This window comes from Lethenteron reissneri, chromosome 23 (assembly GCF_015708825.2).
Source record: "Lethenteron reissneri isolate LAM-NWPU_2019-01 chromosome 23, ASM1570882v1, whole genome shotgun sequence".
NCBI lineage: Eukaryota > Metazoa > Chordata > Hyperoartia > Petromyzontiformes > Petromyzontidae > Lethenteron > Lethenteron reissneri.
The window spans coordinates 19,947,058-19,965,538 of NC_083801.1; the positions used below are offsets into that span (position 1 = coordinate 19,947,058).

General features: G+C 44.1%; 1 protein-coding gene across 13 annotated transcripts in view; it reads right to left on the reverse strand.

Moving 5' to 3' along the window:
• Positions 1-6,705: 6,705 nt before the first annotated feature.
• Positions 6,706-18,481, reverse strand: part of LOC133346171 (tensin-3-like) — a 135,874-nt gene continuing 124,098 nt past the window's right edge. For all 13 annotated transcript variants that reach the window (XM_061557649.1, XM_061557648.1, XM_061557641.1 and 10 more), the window contains 9 exons: positions 17,562-17,660; positions 16,133-16,261; positions 15,776-15,868; positions 14,531-14,608; positions 14,047-14,103; positions 12,971-13,139; positions 11,509-11,577; positions 9,490-9,522; positions 6,706-9,108 (listed from right to left, as the gene is read on the reverse strand). In XM_061557649.1, the coding sequence (XP_061413633.1) occupies positions 8,967-9,108; positions 9,490-9,522; positions 11,509-11,577; positions 12,971-13,139; positions 14,047-14,103; positions 14,531-14,608; positions 15,776-15,868; positions 16,133-16,261; positions 17,562-17,660 (869 nt within the window). In that variant the 3' untranslated portion in view covers positions 6,706-8,966. The remainder of the gene's footprint in view (positions 9,109-9,489; positions 9,523-11,508; positions 11,578-12,970; positions 13,140-14,046; positions 14,104-14,530; positions 14,609-15,775; positions 15,869-16,132; positions 16,262-17,561; positions 17,661-18,481) is intronic.

The following is an 18,481-nucleotide window of genomic DNA, read 5'->3' on the forward strand; positions in this document are numbered from 1 at the left end:
TGTGCTATGAACCCGGCGACCCGAGTTCGATTTCCGCTGACGGCCAACACCAGTGGCGATTATCTGAACCGGTCCTGGGCCTCCCCTAGGTCGACTCAGCCTCAAATTACTACCTGGTGCGATGTGTAAACATCGCCACGAGGGAGGCAAAGGCGGCCGGGCGTGGTGTTGACCACCCACCCCCTCGTGTGCCATTCCGGCCTTCATAGGTGCTCGCTAACAGCATTTGCGCCAACAGTCTGTTAAGACTATTTGGGGGATCTTTGTCTTTGTGTGAGCAAGCCACTCCACTATAAACTTTGGGTAAAGTTGCGAATAATGGGGAAAATAGGGTCGAGGATAATAATTAATAATTTATCATAATTATTTATCCAGGAAAACCACACCGAGTCACTTTTTCAGTAGGGTCCTGCATTGGGTTTTCATTTCAAGACGTTTTCAGCCAATGAATGTGTTTTTATAAAAGTGGGTTGAAACCAAAGAACCCAGAGAAAGCCCACGCATGTGAGGGGCAACACTCTATCCCCGTGCAGATGGGCACATATGGCGATTAGTCCACTTGCTGTACTGCTTTCTTCTCGCTCGACAGAGCATGGCAACTTGTGCAATCTACCAACCATCGCCTCCACAGTCCTGCATTGCAAGCCACGTGCATAGCTACCACCGCCCGGATATATAATAATAATTTCCACTTGTTCCAGATAGTAGGAGTCACGGGTAATCGGGGAAGGAATAAGAAGACTTCTCGTGTAGTTGATTTTTGTAAAATTCTACCCCAAAGCCAACCACACTAAGGCCAATCTATATGTATATGGCTTTGCCAATGGGTTTCTGATAGATATAGCCTCCATTATTTGTATGCATAATGAAAATGACTTCAAGGCTTTAGGGACATTGGTATTTCAAAGAATCGTGTGCAGTGAATATGCCTCAGGGCACACAGCTATGCATGTAAATTCAAAATGGGATGGTTCCAAAAGAAAGGCAGATATCAAAGTGTTAAAGATTTATGAAAATTGACACGTGAAGAAAATGAGATCCACAGGTGAAGCAGTGGAGCTGAGGGGAGGGGATCCAGTGGCAAATCATTCATAAGAACTCACAATACAATTGTGCTGGGTCTGAGAAATTGTGAAATCGCATTGCATTAACTTGTTAGGTGTGATTTCACATATGGCCATTGGGAGGCGCTACATTGCCATGGCTCAATGTGCCTCATGCCGTAAACAAAATTAATTGAAACATTCCACCTGGAAAATCTTTTGAGATAGAAAATCCTGTTTTGGCGCCGTGCTGGCTAGGAGATGTTAACCTCATCACCTGGTAGGCAGGAGTTCGTGGGTTCGATCCCGTCCCTGACGCCTGCTGTATATTGGGAGTTTGCATATTCTCTCTGTGGTCGTGCGGATTTTTTTGTCTGGGTTCTCCAGTTTTTCAATCCACGTTTAGAAACACGCGCTTAAGAGTATTTGGCTGTCTTATTGGTTCTTTTGTTAAAGTCACGTAAAAGGAAAGTAATAAAATAATAAAAATAAAACATAATAAAATAATTCTCACGACGTTTCGGCCACAACGCAAGCAGCAGTATTTGGTTGCTATACATTTCCACCTGACAAGTCACTTCGTTGAGCTATCATTTGTGACCAGGTCGCTTCTGAAAGAAGAGCTACATACTATGGGAACCTCATTTGCCAGTAAAAATATGATAATTGTTTTTTTTACCCTTCTATCTGGCAACAAAACTGACACCTTTTTACAAGGAGCTACATAGCTCAGTGGGCCTGATCTGGTAACATAAAAAAATAGTAAATGTTTTAGTTTAGTTGACAAGGGTGTCCAGGGTGTCAGTTGGGGGCCGTCCATAAATGACGTCACGCGATTTTGGACGATTTTTGACCCCCCCCCCCCCCCTCGTCACACGGCGTCACAAAAAGTCAGACCCCCCCTCAAATGTGACGTCACAAAGCTCTGCCCCCCCCCCCCAAAACCATATTTCCATTTTGAAAATAAAACATGCTTCAAATCGCTTTGAACTATTGTCATTGTAGTGCGTATTTAATCTGGCGCTGCACTCTGATGTTGTAGGAGTGTTGTTATAACAACTAGTGTTGTTCTAAAAATTCTATATTTATTTAAAGTTGCGCATTTTGATGTGACGTCACATCTCTCCCCCCCCCCTCGTCACACATCGTCACAAATGTCTGACCCCGCCCCCCCTAGGTGCGTGACGTCATTTATGGACGGCCCCTTGCCACGTACATCGCAAACGCGTAATGCCATGTATATATGTTAAATCAATAACTTACGCAGGAGGCATATATCCAATATCACACCCAGGCAAACACAAACATATATATATACGTACAAGATTACACACGCACGTTGCCGGTTCATACAGCATGTGCTTCCACTGTAACAGTTGCAACTGTTATACAAGTGTGCGTTTAATTGGAGATTTACATAAACTGGGTTGTGCCACGGAGATTGTTGCATGTCGAAGCAGCGATGTGTCTGAGCGAGAGTGAGCCTGTTTGGGGTTATGCTCTAGGGAGAGATACATCGTTACGATGTTGAGACTTGAAGAGCGTAATTATTGTTGAAGTAAAGATAGTTCAATCTTGATTTGAAGCTTTCGTGACTGCAGGAATCCATACTCTTTGGTTCTTTCGGTAAAGTCACGTGGGTAGAAGAAGAAAAATAATAGATCACGACGTTTCGATCTCTCTTCAGGTGACTTTACCGAAAAAACTAAGAGTATGTAAAGATAGTTGTTGAATTAATGTCCTTTACCACAGCATTTACAAACTTGACTGTCCTTTACTTTATCGTATAAGAGGCCAAAGAGATTCATTATCGATTTTACAAGGCTGCAAGTAATTGCTGGGAATTTTTTGGTAAGACCAATGCGCCACTGCCGAACAAACACTTGCTCTAATTAATGAGGCAATTCATGGCACACAGGGCTTAAATAATTCATTCCATTGTGAAAATGTTAGCACTTAATGTGGGATTTATCCGATGTACTTATTTATCCCAAAGTAGTCAAATACCCATGGAACAAATAAGTTAGCTTCAAAGGACTCTATTGAATGGCGTCTTATAAAACGTGATTGATGCAGGGTTAGAGTAATGTGGATTAGTAACTCACAGCCTGACGTTTGTAATCATAGATTTTGTTCAAGACATGAAAATACATATTTCAAGCCAAGACATAAATGCTATATTTTAAATAAAATACGCTTTCAATGCAATACATCAAAAGGCAAGAATTTCACCATCGTTTCTTACATCTACTTAGAAATAGGGTAACCTGTTTATGCACGTGTATAGCATTAGAGTATTTTTATATACGGCATAAAACACTGTAATTGAACATTTCCCTCAACTTACACTGCTCTGAATGTCAAAATAAAAATTTCCACCTAAGGAGTGTTTTATGCAACTGGTTCTTGGTGTTTAACTTGCATTCACATTTTTTTCTCCTCAATAGTTGTATATACTGTATTAAGAATTTGTCATAATGGTGAGACGTCGAAGAAAAAAACATTATCATTACTCTTTGGTTCTTTCGGTAATGTCACGTAGGTGTAAAATAAAATAAATCACGACGTTTCGGGCGCAACACAAGCGTCCGTCATCAGGTGGGAAAGCATGGTCTGCTGCTGAGGCAGACTGTTTTAAAAGGTTTGAAATGAGTGTAGCCCAAGGGTCATAAAGAAGTGGCCGGGGCTAGTGATTGTTTAATTCAACATCAAATTGCCTCACGTAGGCCGTGTCTGGAATTGATTCTAGACAAAACCATGACGCAAACCGCATTGTCTTCACTGACTGAAGCCATGCTTTGATATAGCATACAAATGTTTAGTCTGGGAGTATGTATGTTGAACTTCTTTCGCACCGCACGTAGCCAACCGTACTAATCGTAGGTGCAGGGCAAGGTCAACTAAAACACACAAGCCGTGCTGAAGAAAAGAGTATTCCATCTAGATGATGATTTAAAAGTGCCATAGCTCCCAGTAGTAGCTTCTCAATATCGGAAGGAAGAACGGCCGCAGAAGCGCACCTGAAAAGTGCGCGATGCAGTGACCGCCTTTAGTCGACGGATAGCCAGGGCCGGTGTTAGCAGTTGCTGGGGTGGGCCCTGTACCACCAAATGTCCTTTTAGCCCCTCAGCCCAGGGGTTCACTGCTTAACGGTGACCGTCACTGTTACGGTGGCTGCCCCCATGAAACTGGTCTACAAGCATCCCCGCCTCCCTTCCCCTAATTAGCTGGAGCCGGGCCCGTTCAATGTGCGCTGTGTTTATGGCTGTGGATACCTCATGCTATTTTTAGTTTCCATTCTAATTCTTGAAACCTCAAACCTTCCCGAATAATCTTTGAGAGGGCAACCTTCTGGCAAAAGCTTGCGCGTCACAGTGACCGGCCGAGCGGATGCTGCGTGAAACATCATCCATGCCAGACGGCTCAAATCGCCGAATCCCACGGCGTAGATTAATATCGATAGTTGGAAATTAATACAGGACATGTAACAATTGGTATTTCTTTCCCTCAGAATTGTCCGACATGAAGCTAAAATGTGAAATATTGAACGATTTTTCTTTATATTTCTAACCTTGCTGTTGTAGATGGTGTGGACAACATGGGTAGTCATGAAAACACAGTTTTGTATCCGTGTTTAATGTTCTTGTTCATGCCATAGTAAAGATGTCTTCAATAATTAAAGTACTTTTCAAACTGACGAATATCTCACAAGCATTGTTAGCTCCCTTAAAGTTATGTTGATATTTTTTATACCCTGTAATTCCAAAACAATGGAGCAAAAGAGAACAATGGAAAAAAACAGGATACACTTCTTTGGGTATCGTGTAATTCTATGATGCTTAAATTAAACTTAGAAATAAATAAATTGCATTTTCCATTCAACATGAACCGTTAAACAATATACCGTACTTCAAGTCATGGGCAGTGTGGTGTTGTACAAGCTATCTAGAATTCACATAGGTGCTGTTATAATGATAAAAAGTGTGAATGAAGGTAACATTCTACACAAGTAGAATAATTTATCTGAACTGGTTCGGGTGGTGCACGGTGGGGCAGCGGTAACACTTTGGACGACACGGCAAGAAGGTCCTGGGTTCCATTCCTCACTCAAGCAGCTTTATCTGTAAAGTTTGCATATTCCCCCAACTGATCTGCATGAGTTTTCGCCAGATTCTATAGTTTCCTTCCATAGCAAAAATAAACCCCCAACGTAAATGATATTGCCCAAAAATTCCAATGCTGAAAAAGTACCTGAAAATTACCCAATTGAGATTACAAGTAATATTGCCTCAAGTGAAAACGTTGCAGTCTCAATAACTCTCGTGGCTAAACAAATGTAGTCGTAAAAAATATACATCATATCAATAAGTTATTTAGTATTTTCTTACTTATTCCAAAGCGTTCAGAAAATGTGTCCACCGCATCCCCCATCCTCCCAGATTGCCAAGTCGTTCCCTCGCTGGATCAAACTGCCTATAACCCCAGGCTCCCAGATTATGATGTCCTTTCCTTACTTGATCAAACTGGCCATCATTTATTTTTGCACATAAACACATGAGCTATGTTGCATCACCGCGAAAACACACGCAGCAACATTGCATTTGCTTCTTCCGTTGACCATTCATCCAGAGAAACGGCCTTGCCAATGCTCTCCCAATGTTTTTGTTTTACCAAAGGTCATTCGCTTCAAATAATTGACGGTGCTAAGACAAAGCCCATCATTACAAAGCCATTGCACCTTTCTATGAGCATCTCAACTTTCCACTGTTCAATCTCAAAACATATTTTCACGTATATATATTACGCAATTTGTTGATACACTTTTGGACGAAGGCCTCCCTCACATTTTCTTTCATGGATGTTGTTTAATTATACTTCACCGTGCCGGTCAGCGTGAGTTGGTGAAAAGGAAGGGTCCACAAGCAGTTCAGATGCATCACCTGCTGCTCGTGTTAGCTGTGGCCGATAATGGAACTCAGATTGCTGGGTTCGTAACACAGCGAGCTGACCACTGCTTCACCGCACAATTTTCCACTGTGCCCCTCGTCACTATACAAACCCAGAGACATCTTCATATTGTGGCCTCTAAAATTATTTCAGTAAATTTCATAGTTTTGGCACCCTCTCCAACACAGAATTGGCAAAAACACACACATATTCAAACATTTACGATCTACACAAGGGAATTTCTGTGGACTGTGAATGAGAACATCATATTTTAATTTAATGTCTTCTTTGAGGATATTGCCATCACACTGATGCATCTGTAGGTGTTATGAACACATGATCTGGTTAGAGTTAAAAGGATCTTACAGATCTTTCATACATACTAAAGTAGTTTATGAAATGAACATATTAAATCATTTCTCATTGCACCTGAAATGGTGGGCTTTTATGGGAAAGCTAAAATATTTGAACTCGAGTGTTCTGATGGGACGCTATACTATTTTTTATTGGTCCATTAATCTCTCCTCCATTAAGATTACATGACTTAACATTTTACAAATGTTAAAATGGTTTTAGATAAATATTTTATTTCAAAACTAGAGTGAAACAACTTTCCAGTGAACAAACGTGCACATGGGCTTGGCGAGTTATTTTCCAGGTTCATCCCGGAGATAAGGGGAGACACCAGGCTCATTAAACAACGGACACAGCTGTATAGAAGGTATTGATGTCTTTATGAAAGTACATTACGTATATTTGTACATGGGTTCAGTAATGGTGCAGGATTAAAATTATGTAATATGCAGATACATACATGGATGGTACATATACAGTAACGTGAGCGCGCAGCGGTAAAGCAGCTAGCCCTTCCCGGGCCTTCAAGTCTACGCAACCTGTTGCATGTTGAGTGAACGTTCGAATGGCTCATCGAAGTTAATTAACAAGGGCACTGTTTTCTTATCATCACAATAAAAAATGCTTAGTTGAATTAAATCAGGCACTTCAGATTACACGTGATTGCATACAACCCTTGGCTTACATTTTTGTTTAACAAAAGCAGAAGGGTGTTTAGTTAAAATAATAATTAGAAAGTAGATATGAGGATATTTCATTGATAATAAAAAAAGTGATTCAGGGCACAGTTGGTTAATTTGATATTTGGAAATGCACAATGGGTGGCAGCTCACTGCCCTCTGTTGGCATAAAGATTTGTGGCCATCCGGTGCGGCACGATACATCAATGGATGCCAGGGAGAGACGGTGGATACACAGCACAGGGCGTTGTCGACCACTGACACTCATCCAAATGCACATGTTCCTCGTGTTTCCAAGTAGAGTACAACCAAAGACAATCACCGTGGAGGAATCTCCCCTTCCTATCCCAAACCGGGTACAAGCATTAAGCATTGGATAAGTATAACATAATTTTTGCATGGCTTGTGAATATAGGCTTTGGGCCCATAGGGTGTTTGGAGAGATCTTGCGGTGGTGTCCTAACATGCAGTATGCTTGCCCAATGTCCACTTTCAAAAGGTATGCGCTACAATCGCTAAATCCTACCACATGAAAATATAACAACAAGAAGCTATATTGAGACTCTCGCTGTGTTTCGGAGCCGTGCTCTTAGTGATACACCATGCGGAGAGGCACACCGCAACCAAGACCTAACTTGTACTGGCTTTATACCTTAATACTACTGGGTTGTCTCAAACTCTGGCTTTAAATCTTGAAAGTCTGGCATTCGATATGAGTAAACCGTGCTATCTCTCTGCTTCAACACTAATAAACCATCACATCTTATCCCCCTTCTCTTTGTTCGAAAACTTTCACATCCAAAGTAAAATCTTTCCCAGTTCACTCCAAAAGACACACATGGGTGACCTGACAACTGGGGAAACCCAGTGAACCCCACCTTAGTCCAAAATCACAGTGCACACACGCACACACACACACACACGTGCTATTCCAACATCACATACGCACACCTTATCCCAACATCAATCAAACAGCCCTTCAGCTCATCACTACACGCACATTATCCTGTCACACACATACCTTAGCTCCCACACGACGCACATGCCTGCCACAGTCCGATATTACACAAAACGTACTCGGCGCACCTATCGCCAATTACATATGCTTTCCATGTTTCCGGCAACCCGCCATATCTACAGCGTTAATTCGTCCTTCCCCAGACACGATGTGTGGCACGTAAGGCATTTTTGGCATGATTTCCCGTAGAGAGAGAGAGAGCACGCAGGGTGTTCCTGGTAGGTTAGTGTTTTCACGAGAGCGTTAAAAAAATATTGAGACTGTACCAGAACAAAGCACTGACAGCGTTGAGTGCGGTTATACGGCTATATGGCAGTTTTGGAAATCTCGGCTTCTCAGCGCGCATTAGTAATAACAATTACAATAAAACATCGATAATACGGTCAAATGTGTGGCGTAACCACGAGGTATGCGGGCACAAAATGGAGTTTCTCAGGTTACTCGACTTTGTGCGTGACCCACTTTTGAATGTGCTTGGTGTGCACACCCTCTGTCGGTGTGCGCTGTGTACATGTATCCGCAGGTCAGCACATATACCTGAGTGCACATGGCCGAACGTGTTTGCATGAGCGCAAGGGTGCGCGTGCGTGTGTGCGTGTGTGCGTGCGTGCGCGCAACATAGCGTGACGCACCTTTGCCCGAAACGAGCGCCTAGGTGCGTGTATGCGTACTAAGTGTACGTGCCCGTATGCGAGGCCCTAGTTTACAGCAGATGTGTAATATCCTGCATACGCTATGCCTTCATGTGTTGGATACAAGTAAGCAGACTAGTAAACTCGAATACACTTAATAAGCAAGGTTATTATGCAGGAGTAGTTAGCACGTGCACATTCCATGCTGGAGGGCGCGGGTGGGAATAGGTAGGAGGTGGGGGTGGAGGGAGGGAGGGAGGGATGGAGGACGTGGGAGGAGGAGGAGGCGCCCTTAGCGCTTCTGGGAGGTGAGCAACACTTTCGAGACGAAGTTGACGATCGCGGCGGCCGGCTGCTCGGGGTCGAGCTCAGCGAAGAGGTGGCACAGATTGTCGGTGGACGAGCCGGGCTTGCGGGCCACAAAGCCAAACACCCTGGGAGTGGACGCACACACGACACACGAACACACAGATATGAAGACAAAGATCCACCATTAAGCCTCATAGATAGTCACGTGCAAGTGATGTTTATGAAGGCACAGGAGCGGTTGACGTTGTACATGCTCAGGAATTGAACTACGTATGTTGAGACTGTAGGTGACATGTACCAATTTCTGATCCACAACTCCGCACATATGCGAACATAAATACATCCACACATACGCAGGCATGTTTAAACATGCGTACACTTTGGGGCAGCGCATACCGATATAAATGTGGTAAAACAGCACAGGTAAATCGGAGGTCACAAGTGTGCATTGCGCTTGCAATATTACTGCTCCCCGTTTTATTACAAACCGCTCCATCTCCACTCACCGAGATCCCGGAGCGCCCTCCGCCTGCACCCACCTATCAACAAAACCGGACAGACAAATAGGATTATTGGACGAGCGGTGTTGGTGTTGCACCCTTAAATGTGCCACTGGTGAGGCCTGTGCATGCATTATTTTTGTTTTGTGCTTCGGGGGAGTGGCGAAGAGTGGTGGAGAGAACTGAACGAATACTCTTAGGTTTTTTCGGTAAAGTCACGTAGGTAAAAAATAAAATTACAATTAATAAAAGTAAAATAAAAAATCACGACGTTTCGGAGGCAACACAAGCTTCCGTCTTGCCTCCGAAACGTCGTGATTTTTATTTTACTTTTATTAATTTTAATTAATTTAATTTTTTACCTACGTGACCTTACCGAAAAAACCTAAGAGTATGAATCCTTGCAGTCACGAAAGCTTCAAATCTAGAACTGGACGAATATCTACGCCTGACTTCCCTTGGAGTGCAGTAGCCTCTAAAGTTTGCACGCGAGCCTCTACACGTTCTGCTACACAACTGCGTCAGTTTCCAAATAACGACAGGGTTAAGCGGTGACTTCGAGTTACTCAGGAATACATCGAAAATTGTTTTTAGGTCTATTTCGTTTAACCAGGCGAGAGTCCAAGAGACCAGGATAGTCTCAGTTGCAAGTGACCCGAGGTTTTAGTCTGCCAATAGTAGGGGGCGATGATTGATGTGCAAAGAGTATAATGTCAGTGCTAATTTTTTACAATCACTTAGTTTTATTTCGTAGAACAAATGACTCGCATAGGCATTTTTTTCTCACTTTAATAGCCACAACTGGCATCAAAAGCCACGGTTAATGCATTGTGTTTTCAGTAGCTTCATCACTATAACTGTAATTGGATGTCAAATGTAGCTTATTAGGGCTTAATTGGTTATGAAAGCATTTATATCTCAGTAAAAATAAAGTATGGTTTGTGATGGATAGAAACATATTTATCCGCGTCAAATATACAGAAATTTGTTCTAAAGACAAACGGAAACTCTCTGAACAGTCTGCTTTCACAGGCTGCAATGGTGATAAGCAATGGCAAAAGAGTATAGTGCAAAACAAATCCAGTAAAATAGTTTATAAACTAATTTCATTGCATGGATCTACCTTTGTTTAACTTTACAAGAAGCACAGTATTCCATTTAAAGTGGGGGTAACACGCCCTTGTGTTCACGGGTTAAGTGGCTCACTTTGTAATCACATTTGGTGACAGATGCAGCCTACGCAGAGCCTGAAAACATTGCATTCTTATAGGCAGACAATTGTGTGCTCCGCTGTAGACCATATATCTTTAAAAAAATTTCCCGCAACTAAATGACGAAAAAACACAACAGGGCTCCTTTTGAATCTCGAGTTTCCCAAGCCGCTTACAAAAAAACATTTGATCCAATCGGGGCCTTACACTAATAAAGGAAATGACTGTCTAGTTTTTCCTTACCCGGATCTCTCTTGAAAAATATCAGATTTTATCTCGACATGCTTTCGGCAGGCTTTAAATAGACATCGGTGTGTTATGCTTTTTATCTCTTTCATTTTTTCCATCGACCTGTGAGTTCCGTTCCATAACATGGCTTTTATTTCCCACGAGCTGCCCGAAGTTTCAGGAGAAGCCGTGGAGTGAGCTGTAAGTCGACTTATAACGAGTGCCTGGACCAATGGGGCCTCTCTTCAGGATCCGTCCGGGAAGGGATGCATTTTAAATTATAAATAATTATGATTTGTGTATTTCAAAGAACGATTTCTGATAATTTTGGTGTATTTCAGATCATTTACGTATCGTGATATATTGACTTATACCAATTCATCTGAAACAAAAAGTTTTCGATTGTTTTGGGCTTAGTAAAAATAATAATCAATCAGGAGCACATCCCGACTGACCGCCCCTGCATAAGGCACGACTGCTGTTGTTCATCTGCTGAAGTGAGCTACGCTTTTGTGTGTGCGATGTTCCGAGTGGTCCTCGGCGCTGCCCGCCCGCCAATCGTCAATAGCAACCGCGTGAGACTCACGTCCTCGTTTCGGGATCCACGTTGCAGAACGTGACTGTCGAGACCGGATAGTGACGCCTGAAGAACAGCCTGTGTGTTGGAGGCAGAATGCGGCGTGAGATGGCGTTTTCACATTGTATGTATATACGTATGTTGAACTTCTTTCACACCGTTATGTAGCCAACCGTGCCAATCAGAAGTGCAGGGCGGAAGGACAACAAACTAAACACAAAAGCAGTTCTAAATAAATGAGTGTTCAATCTAGGTGATTTAAAAGTGCATAGCTCCCAGTGGCTTCCTAATATCGGAAGAAAGAGCGTTCCAGACGGCCACAGAAGCGCATGTGAAAGCGTGCGATGCAGTGACCGTCTTTGTTCGATGGCCAGCCAAAAATCACGTTATCCGTATAGGCAGCTGTGACCCAACACACATCAAACAGATGAACATGTTGGTGTATGTTTTACTTGTCTTTTTTGTTTTTGTAAAATTGAGCCAGTGTCTCGACTGGCAACGATGACGCACATTTTCAAGGTGATTGGTTTGAACATTTTCATCAAGTTATGAATCTGGCTCAAAGTTGCTTTTACTTACATCACCCTCATATCCTCAAGATATATACCCATGACTATCTCGTGATGCTGAACCTGATCTACAACTCGGTCTCTTTTGTAGTATTTGTTATGTCCTCACCGAATAATTTTCTGACATACCACCAAGTTAACATCCCTCCTCTTGTGTACATTATTCGTGAGATGTATTCCTCTATACATCCTCTATAAATCGACAGTGACATATCATGGTACTTTTTCAATCTCAAATTGCAGTTATGTGCCAGTGTAACACATACACCAGCATGGCATCCGACACACCACGCGCATTTTCCATGTGCAATAGCATAACAATGTCGTAATTTCAATTATGCAGGAAAGCCTCCCTGAGTCTCAGAGTCCTCATTCACGAGTTTACCCACGTGGGACGTTGGTGACACACCAAGGCACACCGAATGTCTCTCTGTGCCTCTCGGCGTGTGACCAAGAGATACAGAGTGTGTGTGATCAAGAGACACAGAGAGTGAGTTTATCAAGGGACACAGAGAGTGAGTGACTAAGAGACACACAGAGTGAGTGACCAAGAGACACACAGAGTGTGTGACCAAGAGACACACAGAGTGAGTGACTAAGAGACACACAGAGTGAGTGACTGAGAGACACAGAGAGTGAGTGAGCAAGAAACACACAGAGTGAGTGATCAAGAGACACACAGAGTGAGTGATCAAGAGACACACAGAGTGTGTGAGCAAGAGACACACAGAGTGAGTGACCAAGAGACACACAGAGTGAGTGACCAAGAGACACAGTGTGTGTACCACATCCACCGCAGGCGATCGTCGTCTTAGAGTCCGTACAACATATTCCGCACGTCCCACGATCCCCGCGTGGCCCTCCATGTGCCCCCCCCCCCCACCCCGCCGAATGCTCCGCACCTGCGCTGGTTGTCGGTGAGCGTGATGCCTTGTGCCGACACCTTGAAGTGCACGGTCGTTGCCACGGGCCGTGGCTTCATGTCCAGGATCTCAGCGGTCGCCTTGCCAATCGCCTGAGGCCCCGTGAGCGACTCCATCTCCACGGAGCCCAGGAAGAGCACGTTACAGGCTGCAGGAAGGAGGGCGGTCACCACACAGGTGTATCACCGGAGTGCCACGACTGAGATGAACGATGTGGCAGCTAGCACGAATGAGCTTTGTGCTTTAAAGGGCCATTGCCCGAATCGTCACCTGTTAAACTAAAACTATTAATCTTCTTGGTTCTTTCGGTAAAGTCACGTAGAAGGGAAATAATAAAATAATAAAAATAAAACAAAATAAAATAATTCTCATGACGTTTCGGCCACAACGCAAGCAGTCGTCCTCAGGTGAAGACGCTGTCTTTCCGACAGACCTGTTCTTCACCTGAGGACGGCTGCTTGCGTTGTGGCCGAAACGTCGTGAGAATTATTTTATTATGTTTTATTTTTATTATTTTATTATTTCCCTTCTACGTGACTTTACCGAAAGAACCAAGAAGATGAATCCCTGCAGTCACGAAAGCTTTACATTGAAATTTAAAACTATTAACTTTAGATTTTTTTACCAGGTAAGGCCCACTGAGCTACATAGATCTTTTTCAGAAGCGACCTGACCACAAATGATAGCTCAATGAAATGGCTTATCGTGTGGAAATTTATAGCAGCCAAATACTCTAAATGCACGTATCCAAATGTGGAGGGAAAAACCAGAGAACTCGGAGAAAAATCCAAGCGACCACGGGGAGAGAGACGCGCAAACACTAAATGTGCAGGTGTCAGGATCGGGATCAAACCCATGAACTCCTGAAAACCAGACCAGGAAGTTAACATCTTGCCACCGCTCATATGCCGTGATGGCCTTCAGAGTTGCTCGATAATAGCACTTGCCCCAACGGTTTGTTAAAGGCTCGATAATAGCACTTGCCCCAACGGTTTGTTAAAGGCTATATCTTTTTCCTTCGTCTTTGGAGGTGTGATGAGGTGGGTGTGCTGTACCTGCGCCCTGCTTGAGGAGTTCTGAGGCAGAATTCACTGAAGAAGTGTCCAGAGGATCTATGCACAGCCGGCACAGACAAATATGCATCCTGTTAAACCATGCTGAGTTCGCCATCACATCAATCTCCCACCACCAACGCTAATGTCGAAATGGTACATTATCCAGCTCCATTTCGTGGAAAAAATATCTGATGTGCCCTGTTAGCCAAGTATGAACATATAAAGAGCTCTCAGTTTGTCTTGTTATTTTCCCCATTCCAACAAGAAATTGCACTATAACGCTTCCTTCAAATGAGCATAATTTAAGATGCGTTTCTGCCAGATTAAAGCAAAGAATGCAAGATGTAAAAACACGATAAAGTTAATAGGGAGAGGAGGTGATGTGGTGCCGGATGGGCTGATGAGGAGGAATATTTGCAGATTGGGCTGTGGGGGCTGAGGGAGGACACGGCAGGGAGGAGGTTTGTAAATGAGAGGCTGTTACCGTGCTCTGGGACGAGCAGCTTGCACGGGAGGGCGAGGGGCGTGATTGAGTGCTGATAGACGAGGGCAGACAGGCTACCTGCATTCACGCACACACACACAGATGACACGCGTGTATACATAAACTCACGCAAATACCGATGCATAACGGGGGAGAGGGGCGGGCGGTCGCTGCTTGTTGCAGAGGGCCACAGTTCGCATGTACCTAAGTTGAACTTCTCTCGCACCGTCCGTAGCCAACCATGCTAATCGGAGGTGCGGTAAACACTGATAATGTATCGATGCTGACGATGTAATAACATGCACTCCTCAAGGTTTGGCAATGCCAACACCAGAAGCAGTGGCCTGTGCAGAATATTGGGAAAAGACGATTTTATAAGTTGGACGACAAAGAAGAGGTAATAACACATTACACAACCTCTTTAATGGAGAAAGTTGCAGTGCATCACACATGTGAAATATCACATGGGATGTATTAACTGTCAAAATACGTGCCTTCTGCTTTCACGGAGTGAAGTTAAAGATCCCATGACGTCACTTGCAAGAGTTGGCCATTGTGTGCCGGTGTCATGGTCCAAATTTGCCAATTGTTTTTTTTTTTAAGTGCCTGCATATGACTCAATTCGGATTATACACATCAATCATGGCAGGACCCTTACAAAAAAGAGTCATGAGACTCAGTTATGCTTTGCTGGGTAACCAAGATTAATATTAATATTAGGACCTTTCAAATGCCCAGTCACTGTCCCCACCACCATCTATGCATACATTTGCGCGAGTGGTTTCCTGTGCACAACGTGTATTGACTTGCTTCTTACATGAAACAGGAAGGTTCATCACATATAGGCGTACCGTCGTAGGGAATGCATTGAAATTAGTGTTGTAAAACCCCTGACACATGTTCCTTTCCTAGAATCGCAATTGCCTGATTTACAACTGACAGTTCATCCTGATGATTTCTTACCAATCAGCGATCATATATGTTTATCGATTAAACATTTGATGAGCTCTTCAATCATTACTGTCAATCTTTACATTATTACCTTGCAATCAATAACAAATGATTTTGAAGCAGTATTTGGTCATCCTCACGAGGACATGTGATTTTCAGCTTTCGTACTATTTAGGCGCAGTAATCTTGGTGATACATTCCAAAAAACCAAGGCCCTTATCATCATTATCATCACATCAAGACCACCACAATTACACCATCACTGTCACCGCAGCTTATCAGACACACACTCACCAAACACCGGCTCGTTGGTGCAGCCCTTAAGCCGCACACCCTTGGGGGTCGACTCGATGAGAAAGTGGCGGACCAACTCCGACGCAGGGTCACCTGGGGGTGAAGGGGTCAGAGACGGGTTACCGGGGCTGGCACCAGCACGCACGGTGCCATGTGGGCTGGCATGGAAATTCTTCATTTCTCTTTGTGTGTGGGGGTGCGTGTGTGTGCGTGCATGCGCGTGTGTGTGTGTGCATGCGCGTGTGTGTGTGTGTGCATGCGCGTGTGTGCGCGTGCATGCGCGTGTGTGTGTGTGTGCATGCGCGTGTGTGCGTGTGTGTGTGCATGCGTGTGTGTGCGTGTGTGTGCACGCCATGCCTTTCTTGCTGTCCAGCGAGGGACCTGGTGGGGTGGCCACCTTCAAAGCGAGCCCGTAGGCCCCACGGAAGGAACTGCTGTCACGGATGACGAATGCTCCCGGGTCCCGACCCTTCAGCATGGTGATCGCTGTGAGATAAGGAGACAAAAACACAGACGCACGCACGCACGCACATACAGACATTCCCATACGTTTCCAGGAACTGCATGGGAGCAGCCGTGATTGAGCAAAAGGCAAAGATTGTCCACGAATGCGGACATTGAAGTAACTGCTACAATGCTTACATTTAAGTGTAAATCGGTGACATTAAAGGTATATATAGAAATGCAAACAGCACATCTTTTAAATGTACGGTGTCTGTATGTGCAGACACAACAGACGCAACAAATATGGGGCAAGTGCTGTTAGCGAGCACCTATGAAGGCCAACACACGAGGAGGTGAGTGGCCAGAACCACGCCCGGCTGCCTTTGTCTCCCGAGTGACGATGTTTACACACTGCACCAGGTACCCATTTGAGGCTGAGTCGACCTAGGGTGTTGGCCGTGAGCGGGAATCGAAGTCGGGTCACTGGGTTTGTAACGCTGCACGCTAACCACTACACTACCGCTCCCCACACATACACACGAACAAGACACATTCAGGAATAAATACACAGACGCAACTTAGTTTACAGGCTCATAAAAATCCACGTTAGCTCATTGCATAAATCCGGACAATGGAAAATGTCACACACGCGTTTGTAACAACATGCTATAAAAGGCTGCAGTCTCGATTTAAAACGGCCCGCTGGCATACTCTCCACTGATTAAAATCGCCCCTGGTGTGAGGTCATCTTTGTATGTGTGTGTGTTTGTGTCTGTATATATATGCAGTTAGGAGTGAGTTTCAAACATTCCACAATTATGTGTAAAAAGCAGTACTGCCTTTGTGGATATGTTAAAACCATCAGCATTTCCTGACGAAGTGCATTGTGGTCTTATTGTCTTCGGTCACCATTAAAATACATTTCGATTTAAAGCTTTCGTGACTGCAGGGATTCATCTTATTGGTTCTTTCGGTAAAGTCACGTAGAAGGGAAGTAATAAAATAATAAAAATAAAACATAATAAAATAATTTTATTACTTCCCTTCTACGTGACTTTACCGAAAGAACCAAGAACATTAAAATACATTTGAGCAAATGTGACCAACTGACAGCAGCAGTGATACAGTCATAGACATCTGTGGACCGGTTTCGTACTAATTAGGAATCATCAGCATACTATGGCCACCAATGCTCACGACTGCGAAAGTGTGTCTCTGGAAACCATACACGTGGAGTCGGCGCTTCCGTTAAGTGAGCTTGGCTAATGCCAACAATAATAAATTACATGTTTGATTGATCGGAGCAACAATTGCAGGACGGTGGGATAAGAGATCATCTTACCCTGATCTCTGGAGATGTCGGGCTTGTACCAGTACTTGGATGTGTCTTGCACAAAGTTCACACGTGACTCCAAATTCCCATCTGGGCTGACCGGGGAACCTAGTGAGTACACACATACAGAGACAAAGATCCCCCATATAGCCTTTAACAGACTTTTGGGGCAGGCGCTGTCAGCGAGCAACTATTAAGAAGCCCGGCCCGGCACATGAGGGAACGGGCGGCCAGCACCACATCCCGGCTGCCTCTGTCTCCCCAATGCTGATTTTTACACACTGCACCAGATGCTAATTTAGAGCGGAGTCGACCTAGGGGAGGCCCAGGACTGCTTCAGATATTCGTCACTGGTGTTAGCCATGATCGGGAATTGAACTCGGGTCGCTGGGTTCGTAGCACAGCACGCTAATTGCTACACGACCGTTCCCCATTAACACACACGCGCACACACACACACTCAAGACCACACTAACACACATACAAGGTCCCACTATAAGTGTACATAGGCTATTAGGACAAATGTTGTTACCAAACAGCTATTAATAATGGTCACGAAGGCTAAATATATTGAGGCCATTGAGCAACCTTGAGAAAAGCGCAAGTTACATTGCTGGACCACCGGACTTTATTGACTTAAGAACGTATTTGGTCATCAATAACAACCGACCATGCGGCGGGGGCCAGCGCCATAGCCTGATATCTCTTGTTTTTCTCACATGGGGATAGAGGCCTTAAGCCAGATTGAGACAGAAACTACCACTCGTGTGTGAATGGCAGGAAATGTAACTGGTTCAGCGTGTGAACACGCACATACATTGCGCACTTTATATTGGACTACTACAGACGGCCGATGCTGGATGTGGTGAGGATAATTATGCTGAGGATGGCAGAACTTTGGTGATGAAGATGCTAGGTGCACGGCTGAT